At 61.3% G+C, this 25,167-nt stretch overlaps 1 protein-coding gene across 3 annotated transcripts; it reads right to left on the bottom strand.

Annotated features, from left to right (window-relative positions):
- Positions 1-1,246: 1,246 nt before the first annotated feature.
- Positions 1,247-25,167, bottom strand: TMCC2 (transmembrane and coiled-coil domain family 2). 3 transcript variants are annotated; one of them, XM_032133233.1, is made up of 5 exons: positions 24,970-25,167; positions 16,676-17,182; positions 2,953-3,887; positions 2,576-2,711; positions 1,247-1,923 (listed from the first exon to the last, which is right to left on the bottom strand). In XM_032133233.1, the coding sequence occupies exons 1-5, from the start codon at positions 25,138-25,140 to the stop codon at positions 1,612-1,614; spliced, it is 2,061 nt and encodes a 686-aa protein (XP_031989124.1). In that variant the 5' UTR covers positions 25,141-25,167; the 3' UTR covers positions 1,247-1,611. The 3 variants fall into 3 exon arrangements, with proteins under 3 accessions (XP_031989124.1, XP_031989125.1, XP_031989126.1); XM_032133234.1 differs by lacking the exons at positions 16,676-17,182; positions 24,970-25,167 and adding an exon at positions 8,984-9,308; XM_032133235.1 differs by lacking the exons at positions 16,676-17,182; positions 24,970-25,167 and adding an exon at positions 7,358-7,446.

Raw genomic sequence — 25,167 nt, 5'->3', positions numbered from 1 at the left:
CCCGGGAGCCTCCCCAAAGCTCTGTCCTGTCCATCCATCCCTGTGCATCCCACCTGGGCACGGCCCTGCTCCTGCCCTGGGGCTGGGCTGAGCCTTATCTTTGATACCAAACCTTTATCACCTCCCAGCTGTGATGCTCAGGCTGTGCTGGTGTGAGAGGCGATGCTCAAGCACTGAGGGAACGGCTGCACAGTGCCAGAGGGCAGGCTTAGATGGGATTTTGGGATGAAATCCCTCCCTGTGAGGGGCTGGGATGGAATTCCCAGAGAAGCTGTGGCTGCCCCTGGATCCCTGGAAGTGTCCCAGGCCAGGCTGGATGGGGCTTGGAGCAGCCCTGGGATGGTGGGAGGTGTCCCATGGCAGGGGGTGGCACTGGCTGATCTTTAAGGTCCCTTCCTGTGTGGGGTCACAGGAGGGCTTGGCTTGGCCCTGGGAGCACAGAGGAGGCGGCAGAGGGACCCCCAACCCTCCCAAACACCCTGTGCCAGCCCTGGGAATCACCACGGCAAAGGTTTAGGGCCAAATTCTCACCTGAGGCCAAGCGGTTCAGGGCCTCAGAGCGAGTGGAGCAGCTCCCGTTTGCAGCAGAGGAGGCCCTGGCTGTGCAGGTATTTTATATATATATTTATATATGTGTGTGTGTATAGATATATTACATAAATATATAGGTATGAAATAACTTAAGAACCACCCGAGACAGCATGCTGTGCTCCGGGGTGGGGCTGGGGGGGCTGGGGGGCAGCCGCTCCCCCTCCTCCCCCTGCCCCACCAGCTTTGATTCACAAATGGAAACAGAGTCTGGAGTTAAATTAAAAACCACGCACACGCACACGACACGGGGCAGAGGCTGGAAGAGTCCTGGTGTCCCTGAAGAGATCGGATCAACTAAAGCCAAAGAGTTGGGAAGTCAAGAAATGGAGCCAGCGCGGGGGGTGGTGCCCGTGCCCGTGCTGAGTGCCCTGGGTGTGCCCAGCCCCCCGTGGGGACACCGGGGCGGTGTCACAGCCCCGCTGTGTCCTGGCTGGGCTGTGCTGGGTGTGGCAGAGGCTGGTGGGACGTGTGTGTCCTGCTGTGTTTGCCCCGGACCCGCGGCCTCCATCTCCACCTGCTTCGCTTTCGCTCCGTCCCAGGACTTTTTGCCACCTTGGTTGTCCAGGCCGAAAGGGAAAATCCTGCCCCAATGAACTCGTCTCCTCTCCTCTCCTCTCCTCTCCTCTCCTCTCCTCTCCTCTCCTCTCCTCTCCTCTCCTCTCCTCTCCTCTCCTCTCCCTACTGGGAGTTCTTGCAGAGCCAGGTTTGGTCCAGCTCAATCCTTCCCACCACCTGAAGACCCCTGGAGAAGATCTCCTTCCCAGGGACTTCAGGCTGACCTTTAAAAAACCACCCAAAACCCCTCATAAAAACCCAGAAATCACCGGTGCATTCCAAAACTCCTCCTCGCTCCCCATCCCACCCTTCCCAAACATCCCCGAGGGCCGATGGATCCCAGATCCAGGTGACAGCTGTGGAGGGCTGGGAAAGCAGCCGAACCGAGCGTGCGGAGAAGGCTTTGGACCCTCATCCCCCTGTCCCTCTCCTCGTCGGGAAACGAAAACCTCCCGGATCTGCGGATCAGCTGGGGAGCAGGACGTGCTCCAGGAAGTAGCTGATGGAGTCCCAGTGCTTCCAGAGGAAGAAGAGGAAGAGAACGAGCAGGGCGGTGCTGAGGATGCGCATGCGGGTCTTCATGAGCGGCGTGATGAAGTTGGCGATGGTGGAGACGAAGACGAGCAGCACGGCCATGAGGGCCAGGATGACGTTGATGAACTTGCCCAGCAGCGCCCGGGCGTTGGCGTTCTCCACCCCCTCCAGCTGCACCACCTGCTGCTGCTGCTGCTGCAGCTCCAGCTTGGTCACCCGCGTCAGGCACGACTCCACGGCCTCCTGCCGGGGGACAGCGGTGGCAGCGCATCCAGGGGTGTCCCCGGAGGGGTTCGGTGCCTCCCCGGGGACCCCGGGGCTCGCTGCTGGGCTGGGGAAGGGCTGGGTGCTGCGGGACTGTGCTGGCCCACACGTGGCTTGTCACAGCCCCGTGATGTGGTCACCCAGCTGGAGCACAGCAGGAGGGCAGGGAGTTGCTGTGTACAGGGGCATGGGAGTGACAGGACAAGGGGGAATGGGTTCCCAGTGGCAGATGGGATTTTGGGATGAAATCCCTCCCTGTGAGGGTGGGGAGGGGCTGGGATGGAATTCTCAGAGAAGCTGTGGCTGTCCCTGGATCCTGGAAGTGTCCAAGGCCGGGTTGGATGGGGCTTAGAGCAGCCTGGGATAGTGGAAGGTGTCCCTGCCCATGGCAGGGGGTGGCACTGGGTGGGATTTAAGGTCCCTCCAACCCAAACCAGTCTGGGATTGCCTGGTTTTGGGGACAACGTTTAGTGACCTGCTCCTTGCTGTGACAGCACCGCAGGGACAACCTCACCTGGAGGCTGCTGGGAGAAGGAATCCCATTCCCCCACCCTCCTTCCCAGCCGAGGGTCTCTCCCTCACCCCGTGGCTGGAGGGAGCAGAGGGTGGCTGAGCTTTCCCACAGCCCTACCTGGATGTCCCGTGCCCTCTCGTAGGACTGGTAGGCCACCTTCTCCTCCATGCTGGCCAGCTCCTGCTTCAGGTTGGTCATCTCGTTCTGGTGCAGCTCCGTGAGGTCGTTCAGCTGCTCCTCCAGGCGCTCGTACCTGCGCAGGGCAGCTGGGCTGGGACATCTCCCCGACACCCCCCCGGCACTGGGGACATCACCCAGCCCCTCCAACCCTCCCCTGGTTGTGGGAAAACATCTCAAGGTCCTCCACGGAGGTCTGGCAGTGAGGAGGGCTGCAGCTCCCCGTGTCTCTTGGCTGGATGAGCCCAGGAGAGCAGCTTGCGGTGCCCACAGAGCCACCCCGGGTGACACCACCCCTGGCAGCCGCCCGTCCCTACCTGTAGCGCTCCTCCTGCAAGCACTGGGTCATGTAAGTGTAATCCCGCTGCAGCTGGGCCTTGAGGTCCTCCATGGAGTCCTCCAGGTGGGACTGGCTGTCCTTGATCTCCCGCAGCTCCTCCAGGATGGTGTCGAAGTTGTTGTGGTGGCTGTCCAGCGTGTTGGACTTGGGGCTCCCCAAGCCGCCGGGCCCCGCCCCTGAGTTGCTGCCACCAGCGGAGCCCGAGGTGGCACTGGAGCACTCGTCATCGCTGCCGTACTTGGGGCTGGACACCAGGGTGGCACTGCCGCTCAGCGCCCGGGAGGCCTCCTCGGGGTGCCCGTCGTCCAGCGTGTCCTTCAGGTGGGCGATGTTGTCGGCGCTGCCGAACTTGTTGCGGATCAGGCTGGCGAACTCCCGCGGCTTGGACACCACGGCCGTGTGGGTGGCCTGGGACAGCCCTGAGAGCCCCCCCTTGACCCCTTCCACCACGCCCCCGCTGAAGCCGCTGATGCTGGAGCGGACGTTGGCGCCCACATCCTTCAGCCCTTGGTGCATGTCCCGGAAAACATCCTTGGGCTGGCGGGAGGGGCCGTTCTGCTCGATCTCCTTCAGCTTCTTGTGGTAGTGCTCCAACTTCTTGTGCAGCTGCGCGATGGTCTGCGCCGACTTCTGGTTCTTCTTCTCGAACACCTGCTTGATGCGCGACGCCTGCTGCTTGTCGGCGTTGTTGGCCAGCTTCAGGTACTCGGCCACGTTGTCATCCCGCGCCTCCTGCTCGATCTTGATCTGCTCCGTGATCTTGAGGATCTTCTGGTGCAGGTGCTCGATGGCGGCTTTGGTGCGGTGAGGGTCGGGGGTGCCATCGGGCACGTCCAGGCACACGGGGCCGTCGGCGTCGCCGTGCCCGGCGCCCGAGGGCAGGTTCAGGGTGGTCACGTCGCCCTTGTCCAGCTGGAGGAGAAGAAAAAGGAGGGGGATGCTCAGGGGAGGGAGGAAAAACCCCAGGAGGGAACCGGGCTTGGGATGCGGAGGGAGAGGCGAGAACTGGGCGAGGGAATAATTAACCAGAGAAGCTGGGGAGTTTTCCAGTTGGTTGGAGATTTCCCAGCCACGGCACCGCTGCTGGAATCCCAGGAATACAGCAGTGAAAGAGCACAGCAGCCAGTTCAGGGCTGGATTTTCCCAGTGGGTTTCGGCAAGGAGCAGCCACTGACTCTGCCTTTCCACCCTCGCCTTCTGCAGAGATGGGAACTGGGATTTCTCCAGCCAGCCCACCAGCTCCAGCCAGCCACTCCAGGGAAAAGGGGTGAGGAAAACCAGGAATCATCACCAAATCTCCCCCCAGACCAGCGCAGAGCACGAGGATCGAGCAACCTAGAGGTATTTCGGTCCTGCTTTTAGCCTGGATGCACCCCAAAGTTGTCCAGCCCAAGAGAAACTGCCCTCATCCCAATTTGTGGGGCACTGGGGAACAGCTCCTGCTCCCAGCGCTGCAGCTGCAGAGACTCCTCTGCTTTTCCGAGCTCCCTCACCTGGCAGTGCCCAGCTCCTGTTGCAAACACCAGCTGCCACCACAGGAAATCTGGACAAACGCCAAAATTCCATTTCACAGATGGCAAAACTGGAGCTTTGGGAGAGGAAATCACTCTCCTGAAGCCACATTTGCAGAGCCTGGATGGCAAGCCAGGCCCTGCCTTGTGCTCCCCATCCTGGACATGCTGCTTGCCCAGTTGGGAAAAACGAAAAACAACCAAAAAAAAATCCCCTAAATCCTCCCAGTTGCTGGGTTTTAAATGCAGATTCTTATGCAAAATCCCCCCCTGGTTGTGTAAATGGCTCCTGGCTTCTAATTAAGAGCTGCTTGAAAGTTAAATACCCTTGGCAGATCTGGATAATTTCTCATTTCCATCCCACTTTCCCCGAATGACCCTTTAATAGGGATAATGCTTCGGGATCACGTTGGGAGTGCGTTATCACCAGGAAACGCCGGCTGCAGGAGGGGAGGAATGTTCTCTCGAGATGCTGCTTGGGAACACTCCCGTCTGGAGCAGGGGCTTGGAAAAGCCAGGGCCCTGCTGTTCCCTTCCATCTCCTCCTTCCCCTGTTGTTTGTGTCCTGCTGGGAGTCTGGGGGCGTTGGGATTTCAGCTCAGCTTCCCCCAAGCTGCTCCCCAAGGCTTTTCCTCTCTCCTCGCTGCAGCAGTGATGGAGCAAGGGCTGGAGGGTGAGAGGAGAAGGCCGATCCCAGCTGGACGGGCTCAGGCTGGAGTGGCAATTTTTTAAAAACAAAATCCAAGTCATAACAAACTTGCGGTTTTCAGACCTCACTCCCAGGCTATTTTTAGGCTGGGCCCTCCACAGAGGGTTTTGTTTTGGTTTCTTATCGAGAGGCAGAAATTAGGAACGGCAGGAAACAGATTTTTTGCCCAGATTTTGTGCAATTCTCTGGGCAGAGAAGGGAAAAAGTGACCGTGGCAAAGGAAAAGGCAGCTCTGGAGAGGCTGAAACGGGAAACACCCACTGGGGAGGGGAGGGGAAAGGTTGCTCAAGCCCTGTTTCCAAAGAGGGAGGTGCCCTCTGTAAAGCCAATCTTTGGGATTGGAAAATGGGGGGTTTAGATGGGATATTGGGAAGGAATTCCTGACTGGGAGGGTGGGGAGGGGCTGGGCTGGAAATCCCAGAGAATCTGTGGCTGCTCCATCCCTGGAAGCATCCAAGGCCGGGTTGGAGCAGCCTGGGATGGTGGAAGGTGTCCCTGCCCACGGTAGGGGTGGCATTGGATGGGTTTTAAGGCCCCTCCTAACCCAAACTGCTCCATAATTCCACGATTTATCCACAGGATTGCATCTGGGAGGGCAGGATGGGTAGGGAAGAGCAGGGACCCAGCGCTGGGCTCAAATCCTGCCCCCTGCTCTCTGCCACACCGGGGAAAGGCACTTCAGGTTATGGCTTTGAAAACAACCCCCCCAAAAAAGCCTGGATGTGGATCCCTGCGGCATTAACGGGCCCTGCCTGCTAAATCCCAGCCAGCCCAAATGACTGCGCAGGGGATTTAATGGGGGGATTACGGAAAGCCACACTTTCCCTACATGCAGCAAACCCTCTGGAAGGCACAGCCCGATGAAAATGATGTTTCCCAGCGCTTGTTTTCCAAGGCAGGCCGGGAAGGGCAGAGCCGGGGCTGATGTGGGATGCGGGAGGAATGCAGGACACGGGCAGGGAAATTATTCTTATCAACAGAGCTGAGCCCAGGAGAGCTGAGACAGGCAAAAGGCTCGAGCTAATGAGCTGAGCAAACGGCATTTAGAGGGCTGCAGCCGGGCACAATTATGCAGTGCTGGGTTCCTTGGTGCTGCAGCTCGGATGGAACCGAGCCCAGGTGGCAGGTGAGCAGCTCGGGGCCGTGGCTGTCCCAGCACATCCACGCCTGGATTTAACCCCGTTCTTCAGAAATTGCACAATTATTGCAAAGTTCAGAGCAAAGCTCTGGAGGCGCTGACATCACCCCCGGAACTGCTCTGTTTTCCATGCCCTGCAGCCCACTGGGAAGTGCCGTGGATGAGCCGTGGCCGCATCCGCCCCGAGCGAGGACTCGCCCTACAAAGTGCCACCGTGATTCCTGGCTGGAATCCATCACAGGGACAAAACAGCCGTGGGAAGGACCACGGGCACCTTCCAGCATGGAAAAAACAACAACGGGTGCCACCGAGCTGTCGAGAGATGCCAAATCCAGGGCAGATCCAGGGAGCTGCTGCCCTGATCTCTCAGCTCCGCAGCACAAGTGTCACCGTGCCCGAGGCACTTGGTGGCCACCGGGGAGAGGCCACGGCCAGCACAGAAACGCAGGTGTGTGGGGGACGTGGGGAGGGGGATTTTGGGGCAGTTATTTCATGTGGCCCCTGTTCCTCAGAGCACTTTTCCAGCACAGCATCCTCTGAGCCGGGGACCGCCCGGCGTTACCGGGGACACCCCGAGCGTCCTGTCCCCGTCCCCACACAGGCTCCCAGCCCTGTGCCGAGCCGAGCCGAGCTGTTATTCCCACCAGACCCACCTCAGGTGTTGAAAATAGCAGCAGGAGCCCTGACTCACACTTCCCACCCTCCTTCCGAGCCCGCGGCACCGCCCGGGGCCGGCAGCGCCGTGTCCCCCTCTGTGCCACCCCTGGCTGGGCACAGCGGGCTGGCAGCAGCTCCCTCCTCATTCCCAGCCTGACAATAATTTTCCTTACATAACACAGGGATTAACGTTCAGGCTTCCAGCTGCACTGGAGTTTCCCACCGAGCACGGGCGGCGCTGGGGGGGTTTCAGTCCTGGTTTCATTCCCTGAGGAACGGAGGTACCGAAAACTCCCCCGTGGGTCTCTCTACCCATCACCATCCTCCTCAGCATCTCATCCGAATCCCAAAAGCTGCCAGGACCTACCTCCATGGCGGGCAGGGCTGGGGTGCCCCAGGGCTAGTTGGCGTGGGCTGCCCGGCCGTGTCCCCGCGGTGTCCCCAAGGCTGGCAGCGCTGCCCGGGCAGTGCCGGCTGCCATGGCAGGATTCCCGGCTGGGAAAGACAGCAGCGGATGGCAGCGAAGTTTGGGGGAGCAGTAGGGAGGGAGGAGGAGTAGAAGCTTCCTGCAGACCCCGTCAGGGCTGGCCCCGCGTTCCCGGAGCGTTCCCGGAGCGTTCCCGGAGCGTTCCCGGAGCGCTCCCGGCGCGTTCCCGGCGCGCAGGGACGGAGGCGCTGGCTCCGGCGGGATTGCCGACTCAGGAAATCTGCCCGAGCTGTTTACAGCTCGCAGCGAGCGCAGCTTTCAGGGCTGTAACGCAAAACCCCCCTCGTCCCCGTGCCGGGATATTCACACGCCTCCAGCCCCATACGCTGCCTGTGCCCTGACGCAGGAGGTCGGCACGGGCTGGTGTCATCTGCTGTGACACAGAGAGGGACAGAAAAGCCTGGGAGAGGCAGGGGGAGGCATCCAGAAAGGAAAAACGCGAGTGGAAAACAGCCGGGGGAAAAAAATCCAATCATCGAGCAAGGAGCTGGGCAGCCTGAGGGAGTTAAAAAGCCGGGAATTGGCCACTCGTGCCAGCACCAGGAGGTGTCCTGGACCCGGACCTGGATCTGTCCCTGTCACCCCACGAGAGCGGGAAGGGAAAGGCTGCACTGACCCCATTGTGCCACAGAGCCGGCACAGAAAACACATCCAGCCACTGCCCAGACAGCGGTGTGGAGATTCACAGCGGCTCCGGAGACGTTAAACAGGACAGCTGGAAAGCAAGGAGGGATGGCCCCGAGCAGGCTCGGCTGCGTTTCTGCCAGGCCAGAGGAGCTGGGGAGGCACCAAGAAGGGGACCTGGGCTGAGTGTTTGACTCAGCCCAGACCTGTGGGGCTGCACCGAGCAGGGCTGGTGGGTCTGAGCAATTCGGGGATGCAGAATGGAAGCGCAGAGCTTGTGCTGAGCCACAGCAAAGTCCTCAGCGTGTCTGAAACCTCAAACCCACTGTGGCCAAGGACAGCGGGCTGGCTGAGCCCGGCTCCTTCGCCGCTCTCTGCTTTAGTTATTCCTCAAAAAAACCCCAACAGCAGCTTAGGAAGCGTTTGCAGGCGCCCTTTGAATGGTGCAAGCCGGACCCAGGAGCTGCCCGTGACCCAGATCCATGGTTAATGGGGACGCCTGTGCTGCTCCCACAGCCGGGCCCGGCTCAGCCTGGCGCTGCCATCGCCTGCCGGGCTGTCCCCGCACCCATCCGTGCCCTGGCAGTGCAGCCTGGCACTTTGGGTGCACCCCGAGCTGTGCTGCCTTCAGCCCCCCAGCACTGCCAGGCCCTCCGCGGCAGCGCTGGTGCCTGTGCCCGGCGTGCCCTCCCCACAGGACGGGCAGAAGGCAGAGCTGGAGCAGCCTGGCGTGGCCCAATGCTCGATGTGAAGCTGCCAGGCACCAAAATCCTCATCCCCTTCCAGCCCCAGCTCCCGCAGCCCCGATCCCGTCCATCCCCACGGGCACCGGGAAACACAAGATTCCCTGGTAAACTCAGCCCGGAGCCCAGCCGTGCCTACCATGCGGTGCTCAGCCGTGCCAGGGCAGGGTGAGGACGGGGCACAGCTCCCTGCCGGTGCCACACGGAGCCGCGGGGGCCGGGTGGTGACACCGCAGCGCTGCCCCCGGGAGCAGCCGGGGCTCCTCGTTTCTCTGGTGGGCAGGCGCTGCTCCTGGCCCATCCCTCTGATCCCAGGGGGTGGATTGAGCTGCCCGGCCAAGCCCCGGGCCGTGGATGCCTCTGGCATGACTCGGGGCAGATGACGGGGCCGCTCAGCGTGGCTTTGGTGTCTGCCATAGCATCATCACTTCTCCTTTTAGCACAGGAGGCAGAGGTCACTTCCCATCGCTCTTCTGCTGTCTCAGCAGGGCAGGAAAATGACCCAGCTGCACAGGACACTGTGGAAAGCACCCTTCCTGCTTTCCATTTCCCTCTTGAAGGTGCTGGGGCCGGCCCTGGAGCCCATCTGCTTCCCGCTGTGGTTTTTGGGGCTGCCAGGGGCTGGGAAGTGAGCGGTTCGCTCATCCTAGGGGGAACTGTGATGTCCCCCACACCCCCTGCCAGCTCAGAGCCCCCCACAAACCCTGCCTGGCCTGTCCCTGGCCTTGGGGAAGGAGGGAGGAGCAGGAATTTCCCAGAGGAGGCTGATGGAGTGAGGACTTGATAAAGGCAGGGATGCTCAGGAAGAGCCCGTGCAGGCAGAATGCTGCAACGAGCCCTGGAGAGCATTTCTGTGCCTTATTGGGGACCTTGGGTGCTGGATTCCCAGGCAAACACCTGCTCCCAGCTCCCCAGCACGAGGGGAAGGCCAACAATTCACTGCAAACAACAAAGAACGTCGCTGGTTATCTCCCCAGCCCAGCGAGGTGGAGCAGCGGGGCAGCATCTCCCCTGCCAAGGGCACAGACTCCCTTCCACAGGATGCAAAACCCTTCCCGGCATAGGAAAAATGGGAATTCTGCAAGGGAATTACCCCAGAGGTTGGTGTCAGACTCCCCAGCATCCTTACCCCCGGCAGCTGTTTTTCAGGCCTGACTGTACGAGGCAAATTTATAAATAAATAAATAAACAAACAAACAAATGCCAGGTCCCATGTGAAGGAAATCCCTGGATTTTCCACAGAATCCCGGCAGATTTGGTGTGTGCTGGTGCTGGGCAGTGCAGGATCCAGCTACCAAGTCCTGGCCTGAGCCCCAGATGGGTCCCCTTGTGCTGCCACACGAGCACAGGGCAGACCTGGGGCTTGGGCTTTGCTTTCCCTGGGGCTGGGCTTGGCACAGAGAAGTGGGAATTAAAACCAGCAGGAAAACCCTCCTTGAATGGGCTGGGAAAACTGCATCTGGATTGTTGGGATGCTGATGGAGGTGAAGATCTGCCAAATCCAGCGCTCCTTAGCATCCCATTTCCGAGTGGATTTGGCGTCTGGAGCAAGCAGCTTCTTGGCCTCCTCCCACAGGTACCGCCCTGCTCCTCACCCCTTATCCCACATCTGGAAATCTGGAATCTGGAAAGGGGAGCAGAGGGGGAGAACACTCACAGAGATGCCCAGCAGAGAATTTAAGAGCAGAATCCTTTTCCCGGGGCAGGACTCGGGAGGGTCGCTCCTGCGGGGCCGGAGCTGCGGGAAGCAGCCGGATCCTCTCCCTCTGTCATGGCCGAGGAGCCCGAGGGACAAAGGATTCACAGCCAAGAACGAGAAGCACAGGCTGGGGGGGAGCCCAGGGGAGCGGGAACAGGTTGGGAGCCACGGGGCCGATCCCAATCCTCCGACTGTGCCGGGAGAACAAACAGCACCGCCAGCGCTGCGGGCCCGGCTGCTTCCCAAAGGGAACAAACACAAACAGCCGTTCCCGCTCCCCGTTGGAGCTGGGACGGTGCCACCATCCCACAGGGCTCAGGGCACTCGGTGGAGAGTGGTTGTACAGCTGGAAAGATCCCGGGATTCTCCCTTGGGAAGTTCCTGTGCCTCCGTGCCCGTCCACGCCATGCCAAACCTGGCATTTCCTAATTTCACACCACATCCTCCAAGCTGGGCACCGTCCCTTGTGCCCTGGGCTCACAGGTCACAGCAAGGGATGCCTCTGAAGGGACAATTCGGTGCCCCCCCATTGTGGGTGAAGCCATTCAGGGCCCTGCCTGTGCTTGGAGAATATTTGGGAGAATTCCCGCTGTTGTTTTTGCCGGAGGGAGTAACCCCGGGAGCTCCAGCACTCACTGGGTGACAGCTCTGAACCCACCCAGCACCTCCAGCAGGGTTTGTGCAACCGGCGGGGGATTTTTGGGAGCTTCTGCACGGAGGATTTGAGGCAGAAGCGGGGAGAGGCTGAGCCGCAGCCTCAGCAAGATGAGGACTCACAAACAGGACCCTCATCCGGACTCTGGAGCCAAATCCCGCTCCCAGTCCAGAGCAGCAGGGATGGCCTGGAGGGATCACGGCGTGGACACAAACCCTGTGCCCCAAATCCTGCCCGGCACCCCGGGCATCCACCCCCAAATCCCCCGGGATCACGGCGCTGCCTGCCGGGAGCGGGAGCTGCTGGTGGGCTGCAATCAACAGCCATATGTCACCGAGGCTGAGGAACACGATGTCTTCTTCGCTGAGGGGTGAATCAGTACCCGAGTCTGATATTCTTCTCCTCCTGAATTAATTAAGCAGCAATCTCGGGTGTCTTTGTCTTTCCAGCTATTATCTGCTCGTTCCAAAGCGCTCCCGCAAGCGCCATCCCAGCGGGAGCGCGGGAATGACTGCGGGGAACGAGCTCCCAGCCTTGGCTCACGGACTCCTTCCCCTGCCACACGTGGGGAGACGGAGGTGGGAAGTGCGAAGTGGGAAGTGGGAAGTGGGAGCTCACCTGGACTCTCACACCTGATTCCGTTTGCAGCCCAGGTCAGGAGTTCCCTCCCAAAAAAAAACCCTGGCACTTGTAGGGTCTCCTCACCCTGGTGCTCCCCAGATCACCCCCTTGGGATCTGGGTGCCAAAGGGATGTCCCGGGGGCTGGGGGGTGCAGGGAGGGCAGCTTTACACCACTGCCTCTGTTCCCTTTTGCCTGTTTCACCTCCTTCCCTGGGATTTGAACGGCAGAACTCGCCGGGAATTCGGGTGGGAGGGGAGGATCTGCCAGAAAATCCTCCTGAGGAGATCCAAGACACTTCACCAAACTCATGGATGAGTTGGCTCTGGATTCCAGCTGGGGAAACTGAGGCAGCAAGCGAGGGAAAACTCCTGCCTGGGAAAATTCTGTCTGGCTTAGATGTGGGGCCAGAGTCCCTGTCCTTGTCCCAGTTATTGACCGAGCCCAGGTAACTGGAGCTGGAGGAGGCAGAAACCACATCCTCCCCCTGGAACCGACGGCGGTTGGATGCCAGGAGGGCCGGAGGGAGCCAGGGCCGAGCTGGACGTGCCCCAGGCAGGGAGCAGAGGCCTGAGCAGGGGACGTGAACTTTCCCTGACATCCCTGAGCCATCCCGCAGCCTCCTGGCCACCCCAAACCCCTCTGTCCCCACGGGCCACGGCCACCCCGGGGTAGGTGCTCAGAGACTCCGGGTTTCTCCCTGCTCCCTGTAATCCGTCTGGCCCTGATATAGCCGCTGACCCGGGGGGAATCTAAATTTAGCGGGATGAATCCCGCCCTGTGTCCCGAGGGCTGATGCCCTTGAGGCAGAACGACAGCGGGGCTGGGGCTGTAGGGACAGGTCCACACAGCCCCAGGACACTGTGGACACTCTCCTGGAGAGCCCCAAGACACTGTGGACACTCTCCTGCAGGGCTGGAGCAGGGACAGGGGCACGGAGAGAGGAGACTGGAGCAGGGGAATGGCACTCTTGGGTTGTGATCCCATAAACACGGGTGGCTCACAGCTCAGGAGCCACCCTGAGGTGTGGCAGGAAGCCCCCCCTGCTCCCCTGTCCCCCCAGTGCCTCACAGGAGAAGCATCTGCTCGGGGAGGGGCACGGAGGGGGCACACGGCCGGCGGTGGCAGCTGGCGCTGTCACTTGCCAAGGGACACCGAGGGCAGCGAGCCCGACCGGGGTCCGGCCTCTCGCAGCCCGCGGGGGACACTCGGCGGGTCCAGAGCCGAGCACTTGCACTCGTGACACTTGTGACGGATCCACCCCTCAGGGACGCGGGGAGAGGGCGGCCGGGAGCGCGCACGGACAGCCGGCCGGACAGCCGGACAGCCGGGCAGCCGGGCAGCAGGACAGCCGGACAGCCGGCCAGCCGGACAGCAGGACAGCCGGACAGCCGGACAGCCGGGCAGCAGGACAGCCGGACAGCCGGCCAGCCGGACAGCCGGCCAGCCGGACAGCAGGACAGCCGAACAGCCGGGCAGCAGGACAGCCGAACAGCCGGACAGCCGGACAGCCGGACAGCCGAACAGCCGGACAGCCGAACAGCCGGACAGCCGGACAGCCGGACAGCCGAACAGCCGGACAGCCGGACAGCCGGACAGCCGGACAGCCGAACAGCCGGACAGCCGGACAGCCGGCCAGCGGCCCCGCTGCGGTAACGCCGCCCTCTAACGGCCACCGGCCCCGCCGCTCCCCCCGCGCCGCCCGTCCCCCCGCGGGGCCCCGGTGCCCAGGCGGGGCTCACCTGGACGTGCACCATGCCGCAGTCCCCGCAGTCCGTGCAGCTCCCCGGCAGCACCAGGCACAGCACCCCGCGGCCGCCCCGCTCCAGCTCCGGCCGCGCCGCCGGGGACCGCGGTCCCCCGGGGATGCTCTGCCCCGCCAGCACCGCACCGAGCCCCGGCTGCGGGGACACCCCCGGCCGCTGCTGCCCGCGCCGGGGCCTCGGCGGCCGCTGCAGCCGCTAATTCCCGTGAGCCCGCCTCTGCCTGGCGGGTCACCAGCAGGAGATTAGCGAGATCAGGAGAAAGCTCCCCAGCACGCTCCCGGCGCCGTGCGCCGTCCCTGCCGCCGCCTCCGCCGGCCCCAGCGGTGCCACCGTCACACGTGCAGCGAGCACGGCCCCGTGGGGAGCACCGGCAGCGGCCGCACGCTGCTCCCGACGCGGCGGGTACGCCCCAAACGGGCCGCCGCCTTCGGGCGAACGAGAGCCGTGCTCCGTGCGAGTGTTTCGGGTGTTCCCGACGCCGAGGAGCTCCGTGAGGCACACGGGGGAGCGAGCGGGTGTTTGGGGTGCAGGGATGCTCCTGATGCCAAGGAGCTCCGTGAGGCACAGGGGGGAGAGAGAGGGTGTTTGGGGTGCCCCCGACGCCGAGGAGCTCCGTGAGGCACAGGGGACAGCGAGAGGGTGTTTGGGGTGCTCCCGATGCTGAGGAGCTCCGTGAGGCACAGGGGACAGCGAGAAGGTGTTTGGGGTGCAGGGATGCTCCCGGCTGCTGGAACCCGCGGGCACTCTCTGACCACACGGCCCTTGGAGCAGAGCTGGCACCCAAACCCTTGGTCGCCACTGCCAGCAGGAGCCAGGGCATGGCCGGCTCACCCCAAACTCACCCCCAGCTCTCGGCACGCACAAGGTGGGCACGGGGAGGGGTGGAAGGTTGGGGAGGGGGAAATCACAAAATCACAAAAAAAGGAAGGCTGGTCCCCAAGAAGGGGACCCCAGGAGGGGGTGACCCCTTGGCAGTGCTGCTTTCGGGGTAAACCACAAACCCCAGCCAGAACTGGCACCCAGCACCAAAATCCCAGACTGTTCATGGTCCCACTGACCCCCTCGAGCCCCTCTGGCTGCCCCCTGTCACCACAGGCTGCTCCTGGGGGCAATTAGGGGGTGCAAGGGGGAAGAATTTTTGTGTGCCAGGCCCTGGCAGGGTCCATAGGGTGAGGAACCAGTGCAGGAGAAGGGAGAACTGCAGGAACTTAATTAATTAATTAAAAAAAAATAATTAAAAGCAATAAAGAATAATCTACAGCTGTCCCAAAAGCACTTGGTGAGGCTGAGCGATCCCACGAGGGATCCATCCAGCGTCTGCTCCTCATGGAAGGGGTGGAAAATCCAGCATGAAATTTGTGTGTGTGGGGGGGGGGGGTGGGGAAACGGCTCCCGTGGGGCTTCCAGAGGGAGGGGAAACAGGGAGGAGGTGCCAGATCCCAGGGGACAAGGCAGGGATGATGCCAAGCCCCCGCTCTGGGAGCCACCCAGCCATCCCTGAGGAAAAGGAGCTGGTTTGCTGCAGGCAGCAGGCTCAGGGCTTCCTGAGGGCTCCTGGAAAAATAATCCGGCACGGGAATATCACACGGCTCGTGTTTCTCTAAATAAGTCATTTTTCCACTGCCTCACAAAGGTGTTGGCTCTCTTCTTATTACTCTTTGTGTCATATGCAGTTAATTATTCATCCCCTTTCTGTGCTGCTCCGGGAGTGGACTCGGATCTGCTCTGCTCTTCCTCCCTCTGGACGCTTCTGCCCCAGCGGGATCGAAGCTTTGGCCATAATCCCAGTGGGATTGGGATCCTGGCAAGGCAGTGCCACGGGCTACACCCCAGAGGAGGCCACGAGGGAGGAATTTTGGCTTCGGATGCTCAAATGACCAACCTGACGCCACTGCATGGCTTTATCCGGGTGGGACATTCCAGAGGGGAGGAGCAGGAACTGCCAGGGAACGGTTGGGGTGCCCTGATTTGCTCACAGCGAAGTGGGGAGACGAGATTCTGGGCAGCTCCTTGGAAAGCTGCTGGTACAGAGACATTTTTATCCTCTGGGACACGATTCCCACGTCCCTGCCGGAGCCTGCCTGGCCATCTCCCCATCCCGAGCTTTGCCAATTCCCTGCTGGGACTTTTGGGTGAAGTAAAAACACAAAAAGAAGGTTCCTCATAGCCCTGAGAGCTGCAGGGAGCAGCTTCAGGGTGTGGAACCCCCCCGAGCTCTGAAGGCCAAGGGGAGAAGCCAACAGGGAGAATCCCCCCCGGCTCCCAGAGCACCTCCCACTGCCTGTCCCTGGAACTCAGCGAGTGCTAATTGGGCTGTTGCATAATTAATGGCACTAAACACTAGATGGAAACACCATCCTGTCCACCAGCCTGGTTTCAAAATCACTTGGGATGGGACCAAATCGCAGCCGCCCGGCTGAATCCTGGAGGTGCCTTTGGACCGCCCCATCCCACGGGAACAGGGTCGTGCCAGGCCCTTTTTTCTCTCCCTCAAATCCCGCTCTGGGAATTCTGTCCCTGCCTTCAATTCCCCACAAGAGAAGCGTCAATTCTAGCAGCTCCAGACACGAGTGGTTCCCAGGGGCTGCCACCACTGCCCGGTGCCACCAGCACTGCCCTGAGGGACAACCTCATCCCGATGGAATTCTGGGGTGCTCTGCACCCAGCCCAACCTGGCTCCCTGCTCTGTCCTCGTGCCCCCCTAACCCCGGTGCAGCCACAGAATCCCAGGATCCCTGAGGTTGGAAAACCCCTGCGGGATCATCGAGTCCAAGCTGTGCCCGACCCCCAGCCTGAGCACTGAGTGCCACGTCCAGGTGACACCTCCAGGGACGGGCACTCCAAACCTCCCTGGGCAGCCCTTTCAGCATCTAATCACTATTCAGAGGAAGAAATTCCTCCTGATGTCCAACCCAAACCTCTTGAGGCACAGATTGAGGTGACATCCTCCTGTCCCATCACCGCTCTGTGGGAGCAGAGCCCAACCCCACCCTGGCTTCACCGCCCCTCAGGGAAATACAGAGAGCCAGAAAATCCCCCCAGACCCTCCTTCCCTCCAGAATAAACCCCCCCAGTGCCCCCTCACCCCTACCTTATCCACCAGGCCCTCGGTGTCCTCGGTGAGCAGGTAGACAGCCCCGCTCTCGGCCAGCAGGATGGCCGTGTCCGTGGTGGACGACGACCTGGGCCTGCCCTGGTGCTGATGCAGGATGGCCGTCAGGCCGCTGTCCTGGGGGGCCTTGCGCCCGAGGTGGGGACTGCCCTTCTGGGGCTCCAGGGAGCCGCTCTTGGCGCGGCGGCTGCCGCTGTGCAGGCTGGTGCCGCGCTTGATGGACGGCCGCGAGCGGATCTGCTGCAGCACGCGGTTGAAGGCGGTGGGCCGGGCCGGGAGGTCGTGCAGGGACACGGCGTAGGACACGCGGTGCATCTCCGGCGAGCGCTCCTTCTCGTCCGGGGACTCGTGGTCCGAGGCGCCGTGGGGCGGCGGCCCCGAGTCCTGCGAGTTCTGCTGCTCCCGCTCCCGCGAGCGCCGGCGGCTGTGGAAAAGGTGCTTCAGGCCGTGGCCGAACATGGAGCCCTCGGAGAGCTGCTGGATTTTCTGCGGGAGAAGGGAGGGAACGGCTCCTGTTACCCCGCAGCGCCTCGCCGACGGTGCCCACGCGAGCCCCGAATCAAAGCTCCGAGGCTTCCAGAGCTTCCAGAGGGCTCTGGGGACCCCCTGGAGCAGCCCGGAGGGATCCGTGGAAGGGAACTGCAGCTCTGCTGCCAGCACTTGTTGTAGGATGGGAATGTTTACATGGGAAGTATGAAATATGAGTGGGAATGTTGGAAATAATAAATATTAGTGCTCGGAAATGCGAAATATTCGTGGAAATATTGGAAATACAAAGTGTTAGTGGCCATTTGATGACCCCACAGAGCGTGGTGGTTTGGGCTGGCTCGGGCTGGCGTTCCAGCTGCTCTCTGACATGAGCTCCGGGAAGGGGCTTTTCCCTGTGGGATTTTCCACGGCCCATGGCTGGCCTCTCCCCCCAGGCGTGAAACCACAGCTGGTGGCCCTGTGCCACCAAATCCAGTCCAAACTGGGCAGCCACTGGTTTCCAGCAGGACACGGGGACACGCTGCTCCCCTGAGGACCTCCAGGTCTCCCTTTCCCAAGGGCCGGCTCCCACATTCCCAGGAAACACACGGGAGGCTCCCGGGAATCCGGCGGCGGCCAAGTCATGAATATGGATGGTGGAACAGATCCTGCTCCCGATTACGGCCGGGTCAGCCCGGCCAGGGTTCCACTGGAACACCCAGATTTACATCCCGGGAGATTTTGTGAGGTGGATCAGGGGCAGCAACTTCCAGCATCTCCGAAGGGCTCAGCGCATCCCAGAGCCCAGATCCCTGCTCCAGCACGGCTCCCAGGCAGCCAATCAACGATTTGGGATAAGAAAAAATCCTCTCCCTCCTGGAGCAGCCTCTGGCAGGAGCTGGAGGATCACAAGGCACGATCCTGACCCGCTTTTGGAGTCACCACCCTGTGAGGACGCCAGTCCTGACCCTGCTGACGTCTGGGGCCACCTCACCTCTGCTTTCCTGCAGCAGGGACTGTCCCCAGGGATGCTGTTCCCGTTTATTCCTGCTCCCAAACGAGCGGGAACCGGGAGCTCCTCAGAGCCCCAGCAGATACTTGGGAAAAACTCCAGATTTTGGGAAAGCTGTGACGTTCCAGACTTGACCTCCAGGAGCTACAGACAGAGGAGGAGCTCATGGCCACACAGAACGGGCTCCTTCTCCCAAAAATCCCAAACAAAGTCTGAATCCATCATTCTCACCACACCCAGAACACTGACAAGGGATCAGCAACGGGATCCTGTGTCCCCAAACTCCACAGGCAAAGCCTTTCATCCTTCCCTGAGCCACTCACAACGCCAATCTCCGTCCTTTTAGGCTTTTCCTAGGAAATACATAACAAATCTCCGGTGCCGATTCGCTTCTCGAGGAAATAACCATTTAAATTTTATTCTATTTTTAGGGTCTCTATGGAAACAGAAGCAGCATTGGAGAGGTAATAACTCCAAACCCCCAGATTCCTCCCATCGAGGGCACCGCAGACCCCTCCGAGGCACAGCCAGAGCTGCAGAAGGTCCAAGTGAAAAGAAACAACCAACTCCCTTCCCCGAGGGAGATGAAAACAAACTAAAAGCGGAGCTGGCAGGAAAGGAGGGCAGATTTCTCCCCCTCCTGGCAGCAGCAGCTCGGAGGTGGGAGCCAGATGCCCTCAGGGCTCCTCGGTCCAACAGCTCCTCCCGAGCGAAATTCACCTTTCCCAACAGAAATTCACCTTTCCCAACAGAAATTCACCTTTCCCAACAAACTCTCCTCAGGCCCTTTCCAAGTTTTCCTGAAAGAGGCTTTCAGGGGCTCGGCAGGCACGGGATCTGCATGGGAAAGAGGAGGGAAGCAAGGAGGGATTCCAGCTCTGCTGCTCCATCAACAGCTTGGCAAGCTCAGAGTGGGTCTGCATTGAAGGGCTGGGAGTGGTGGCCACAAACGAGTCCTTTGCTGCTGCAAAAGCTCTGTTTTCTCGTGTTTTCCCAGGATATTCCTGTGCTTCCCAAGCAGAGGCATTTTCCTGGCACGCAACCGCTCGTGGCTCGGAGCAGAGGCTATTTTGGAACAGCCATTGCTTAATAACCGAGGCAATGGACACAGCTTAATTGCTCAGCTGTGAAACACCGAGGGGAATCCAAAAATATCTTTATTTCTTTGGACTCTCTCATTGGCACAGCCACGCTCTGCTGCTTGGTGCTGGGGACTCGTTTTTATGGACTTCAAAGCCCCTGCTCCAGGTCCCACTGCACCGAGAAGAGCTGGAAAAATCCCATTTTAGCCCAACCCGGGATATCTTGCAGGAAAACTGGCACTTGGATGAGGGTTTGGGACTCTTTGGCAATACCTGGCCGTGCCAGGCTCTCCAGGGTGCTTTTCCTGCTGCTGCCACCCAGCCTGAGACCTCCCAGCTCCTCTCCGAACATTCCCCAGCTCTGCCCCGCACCCAAACCCCCCTCCTCGGCTTTCAGACGGACACACGAGGAGAGGATCTGGTTGCCACGACCTTCCAGCTCGGCCCCAAGCTGCGAAATCCTGCTCGATGGTTAGGATTATTAATTATTAATTATTCATTATTTACATCCCCGGCCCGCCCAGAGGCTCCAGCCAAGGCTCTGCAGCTCTTCGGAGAACAACACAAACACGTGGGGAAGCCTCATCCCTTCCCACCCCACCCCACCCCTCAGCATTCCATATTTTAGGGCACGGGGGCGAGGCCACAGCCCCCAAAGAGCAGCAGGATCCTGGCAGATCCTGGGTGGGGTTCCCGGTCCTGCTGCTGCTTCTCCAGCTGATTCTGCTCTGGAAGCACCAAGAGGGTCCGGCCACCAGCCAGCACCCCCAGGCAGGCGGGGGGACAGGGTCAGGGCTGTCCCCAAGGGGGGACAAACAGCCCGGCTCAGCCCCGTCCCTCGGAGCATCCCGAGCTGCCGCTCCTCCCGCTGAAAACGCGGGGATGTTGTGAAATGGCAAAGAAAGAACTCCCCCACAGGCGCTGCTGCTCCCGGGGACAGCGCGAGAGCACCGGCATGTGACAAACGTTAGTCATGCTGGGCACCCGGAGCTGGGAATGCTTGGGAATATCGGGATGCACGGCCCAGGAGTGGGAATGCTCTGGGGAATATCGGGATGCACTGGCCAGGAGTGGGAATGCTTGGGAATAATGGGATGCACCGGCCAGGAGTGGGAATGCTCTCAGGAATGACACGGAATTCACTGCCCAGGTGTGGGAATGCTTGGGAATATCGGGATGCACGGCCCAGGAGTGGGAATGCTCTGGGGAATATCGGGATGCACTGGCCAGGAGTGGGAATGCTCTCAGGAACGATACAGAATTCACTGCCCAGGTGTGGGAATGCTTGGGAATATGGGGATGCACTGGCCAGGAGTGGGAATGCTCTCAGGAATGCACAGAATTCACTGCCCAGGTGTGGGAATGCTTGGGAACAACGGGATGCACGGCCCAGGAGTGGGAATGCTCTCAGGAATGACACATAATTCACGGCCCAGGTGTGGGAATGCTTGGGAATAACGGGATGCACTGGCCAGGAGCGGGAATGCTCTCAGGAATATCGGGATTCACTGCCCAGGTGTGGGAATGCTCTCAGGAGCAGCAGGGAATGCCCTGCCCAGGCGTGGCCCTGCCCAGGGGGTGCAGATCCCTGTGAGCTCCGGATCCCAGCTGGCATCTGCAGGTGGCATCTCTGCCGCCAGCTGTGCCAGCTGTGCCCCTGGGGGAACGACCAGCGGGCGGCCTCTGCCACGGCTGCTGCCTCTGCGGGGATGCTGAGAGCTGGGATTTGGTGGGAAGCAAGGATGGAAATCCTGCGGGATGGGATCTGGGAGGGCTGGGATCAGAGGCACGGAGCAGCCACACCCCACGAGCCTGTTCCTGCTGGGATGCACTGAGCGGAGCCTGGGAAGGCCCAGCATCCCATCCTTGGATCCAGGGAAGGCCCAGCATCCCTTCCTCGGATCCAGGGAAGGCCCAGCATCCCTTCCTCAGATCCAGGGAAGGCCCAGCATCCATCCCATCCTCGGATCCAGGGAAGGCCCAGCATCCATCCCATCCTCGGATCCTGGGAAGGCCCAGCATCCATCCCATCCTTGGATCCAGGGAAGGCCGAGCATCCATCCCATCCTTGGATCCTGGGAAGGCCCAGCATCCATCCCATCCTTGGATCCCGGGAATGCCCAGCATCCCATCCTCGGATCCTGGGAAGGCCCAGCATCCATCCCATCCTTGGATCCCGGGAATGCCCAGCATCCCATCCTCGGATCCTGGGAAGGCCAAGCATCCATCCCATCCTCGGATCCTGGGAAGGCCAAGCATCCATCCCATCCTCGGATCCTGGGAAAGCCGAGCATCCCATCCTCAGATCTTGCCTCTCGGCTGTGCCTGGCACAAACTCCAGGGAATATCCAGCCTGGAAGGATGCTCTGTGCCCCTGCGGATCCGGGAGGTGCAGCTGCACAGCTGGAGACCACCTGAGGTCCTTTCCAGCAGCCTGGGAGCTTTGGAAGTGCGATTCCCTATGGGAATGATGGATGTGGCTGCTCCAGAGATCGCTCTGCTCTGCTCAGCTCTGACAACAGCTCGAGCTCGGAGCCACAGGGGAGCCAGCTCACCTTGGCAGCGTCCTTTCCACGCCAAAATGCGCCTGGGAACCGTTCGTGCCAGGGATTAAACAGAAACGCGCCGAGGGTTCGGAACAGGGACCGTGCTGAAGGAAAGTTCTCATCCTCCCTGCACTGCCATGGCTGGGATGGTGAATCTCACCCGGAGGTCTCCACCCCCACATCCATCCCTTCCCAGCAAGGGATCTCCAAAAATATAATCCAGCTGAGTGGGATTGATGTGCTGGGAGGAACTGGGAGGTTAAAGCTCCACCCCGTCCCCTGCAGCCACCCCTGTCCCAACCCCGCTGCTCCTGCGGTGGGACCTCCCCTCGTCCCTCATCTCCCCCCTCCTCAGGAGAGGCTCCCCTGAGCTGCACAAAGCCCTGCAGAAGTTTTTTGCCCACGGATGTGGGGCTTGGATCAGGCCCTGGGAACAGGGCAGCGCTTAGGCCAATGCCTCCGGGCTCCTGCTGCTCCCGGCTTTTGGGTTCAGGAGCTGTGAAGACCAAAATCGTGAACTGGGAGAGGGGACTGAGGTCAGGCTTCAACCTCCAGCCCTGGGCCAGATCAGACTGCTGGGGAAAACAGAGATCCAGGGAAAAGCCTTGGCTCAGGGGAAGTGGGATGGGAGCGAGCCGTGGTGGGACGGCAGCCACGAGGAGCTGGGAGTCTCCTCCTGCAGCGTTTTGGACGGATCCCGTCCCTCCCGCAGGAATCCCTGCCACCAACGGATTCCTGAGCAGAGCTGCCACACACCAGCTCTGCTCCTGGCCACAGCTTATTTTTTCCTCTCTTTTTCCCTAACGGAGCCCTGGCTGTCGGCAGAGGAGCTGGAGCCAGGGCTGGGGAAGGCAGAGCTGCCACGGATCTGCCGGAGTGCGGGGATGGAGGCGACACGAGGCAGGCTGTTGTTTCCAGGGTGCCACTTCAAATCCATCTTCAGCTGGCACAGAAGAAGAGTTTACTCTGATCCTTCCCCATCCACGGCAACAGGAGTCTGTGGGTTTGGGGACCAAGCACCAGCTTGAACCCACCCCACCAGCAGCTCCAGAGGGGGTTTGGGGCAAGAAAACTCTGATTTATTAAAGATGCCCCTCATAGTGGCAGCAGGGGTGAAGTGGCCGGCTCGTGGTGGCCGTGGCAGAGTGCCCGGTGCGGGCAGCAGCCAGCCCCAGCTCTTCCTGTGTTCTGCCGGCTTGAGGATTTATTCCGTGCAGGTAATTAATTGCTGAGCTCCAAACGCATTAGAGGTGAGCACTGGGAGGGTGGCACAGCCAGCTCGATAAAATCAATGGCGTTTGGCCTTGGATGCTGCTGCTGGATGAGGCTGCGGAGCCGGCGGAGCTCCAGCTCCGGGCGGGATGTGCCAGCCCTGGAGTGTTTGGGGTGGTGGGTGCAGCCGTGGGAAGCTGCAGCTCCTTCGGCCCCACATTCCCAGCCCTTTCCGAGCCTCTGTGCCCCAGGTGGGGCGGAGGAAGGACAGGGGTGGGAAACAACACCTTGGCTAAGCCAGGATGTGCCAAGCCACCGAGCCTGAGCTCCACAACCCCATGGATCACGGAATTACGGCATCAGAGAATCATGGAATGGTTTGGGTGGGGAGGGACCTTAAAGATCTTCTTGTTCCACACCTTTCCCCACCTTCCACCATGCCAGGCTGCTCCAAGCCCCATCCAACCCGGCCTTGGACACTTCCAGGGATCCACAGGCAGCCACAGCTTCTCTGGGAATTCTGTGCCAGGGCCTCCCAGCCCATGGATGTGCCTGGCCCTGGCTGTCCCCCTCACCAGCAAACCCAAAGCAGCCTCAGGAGCAGGAGTTGCTGCTGGGACATCGAGGACAAGGCCCCACGTGTGACCCCCAGCAGCCATGGGGCTCCTGGTGCTCAAAGCAGCCGAGTTTTCCTCTGGGAACAGGGACTTTATTTCCCGGCTGCCTTTCTGGAAGTGATGCCTTTCTGTCAGTCCTGGCCAAGCTTCTCGGCTTCCACGTGACCTTGACCGCGCCGGTGACACCTTCTAGGCCACGCAGCGAGGGGCTCCGTCCTGGATCCCACGGCTGAGCAGGGACACTTCCCACTTTTTCCAGCTCTCTTTGAAACCAAGGAGTGGGAGCATCCCCTCCGTCCCAGCACAGGGAGCCTCTGAGCCGATCCCACTCTGCCCACGGCATTCCCACGCCTGCACACCCTGAAGTTCCACGCTGGGAATTCATCCCTGCGGGATAAAACCGCGCCAGCGGGACCCTGTTGAGCAGCCGGGGGTCGGAGCTGCTTCTTTCCCAAAGCCAGGGGAATTCTGTGCCTGATTTCAGGCCGGACCCCCCCCTCCGGGATGGGCTCCGTCCCTCCCGCAGCGCTGCGGTGCCGCGGGATTTGTTCTCCTCATCCACCGGCCCCAGCCCCGAGGCCCGGCAGGAGCAGCCTCGGGGCCATTTCCACGCTGTCACTTCCCGGTGCCGCAGCACCGGATCCTCCCGGATCCTCCCGGAGCCTCCCCCCCACCCCGCCCCGCTCCCGGCAGGGATTTCCCGGGATCTGCGCAGCCCCTCTGCAGGGGGGCAGCCCCCAAACGCCTGTTCCCAGCCTGGGATTTCTTCATCCCAGGAGAACCCCTATCCCAGGAGTACCCCCGCTGCACGACCAGCCCCATGCTGGGACCAGCTTCATTCGAGGACCATCCCCATCCCGACCCCACGAGCAGCCTCATCCCAGGAGCATCCTCATCCCAGGAGCATCCTATTCCAGCAACATCCCCGTCCCAGGAATGTCTCCATCTCTGGAGCATCCTCATCCAGTAGGATCCCCGCAAAAGAACCGTCCCAATCCCAGGAGCATCCTAATCCCAGAAAAATCTCTGTAAAGGGACCACCCCCACGCCAGGAGCACCCCCACGCCAGGAGCACCCTATTCCCGGGAGTACCATCATCCGGGAGCACCCTGTTCCCAGGAGCATCCCAATCCGGGAGCGCGCCTATCCAGGAGCCATCCCGCATTCTCCAAGGTCACACCTGTAGGACCGGGGGGGGTGGGGATGAAGGCACCCCCGGGGTCCCTCGCACCGGTGACCCCGCTGGGATCTCACCACACCGGCCACCACCGGGAACCCCCCCGCGCCGAGCCTCCGGGATCCTCCCGCGTCCCACCGGGATGCTCCCGCCGCTCACCTTCAGGTCGGGGGGCTTGGAGCGCGGCGGTGGCGGGACAGCGCCCGCCTCGGGGGCCGCCGCCGCCGCCTCGCCGGCCTTGCCCTCCATCACGCCGTGACCGGGCGACTCCCCCGCGGCGCCGGGATCCTCCTCGGGCTGCTGCAGCTCGTCCGACCGGCACCGCTTCATCCCGGGAGCGCCGTGCCCGCGGCGCGC

This window comes from Corvus moneduloides, chromosome 24 (assembly GCF_009650955.1).
Source record: "Corvus moneduloides isolate bCorMon1 chromosome 24, bCorMon1.pri, whole genome shotgun sequence".
Lineage (NCBI taxonomy): Eukaryota > Metazoa > Chordata > Aves > Passeriformes > Corvidae > Corvus > Corvus moneduloides.
This window is presented reverse-complemented; position numbering and strand designations above follow the sequence as displayed.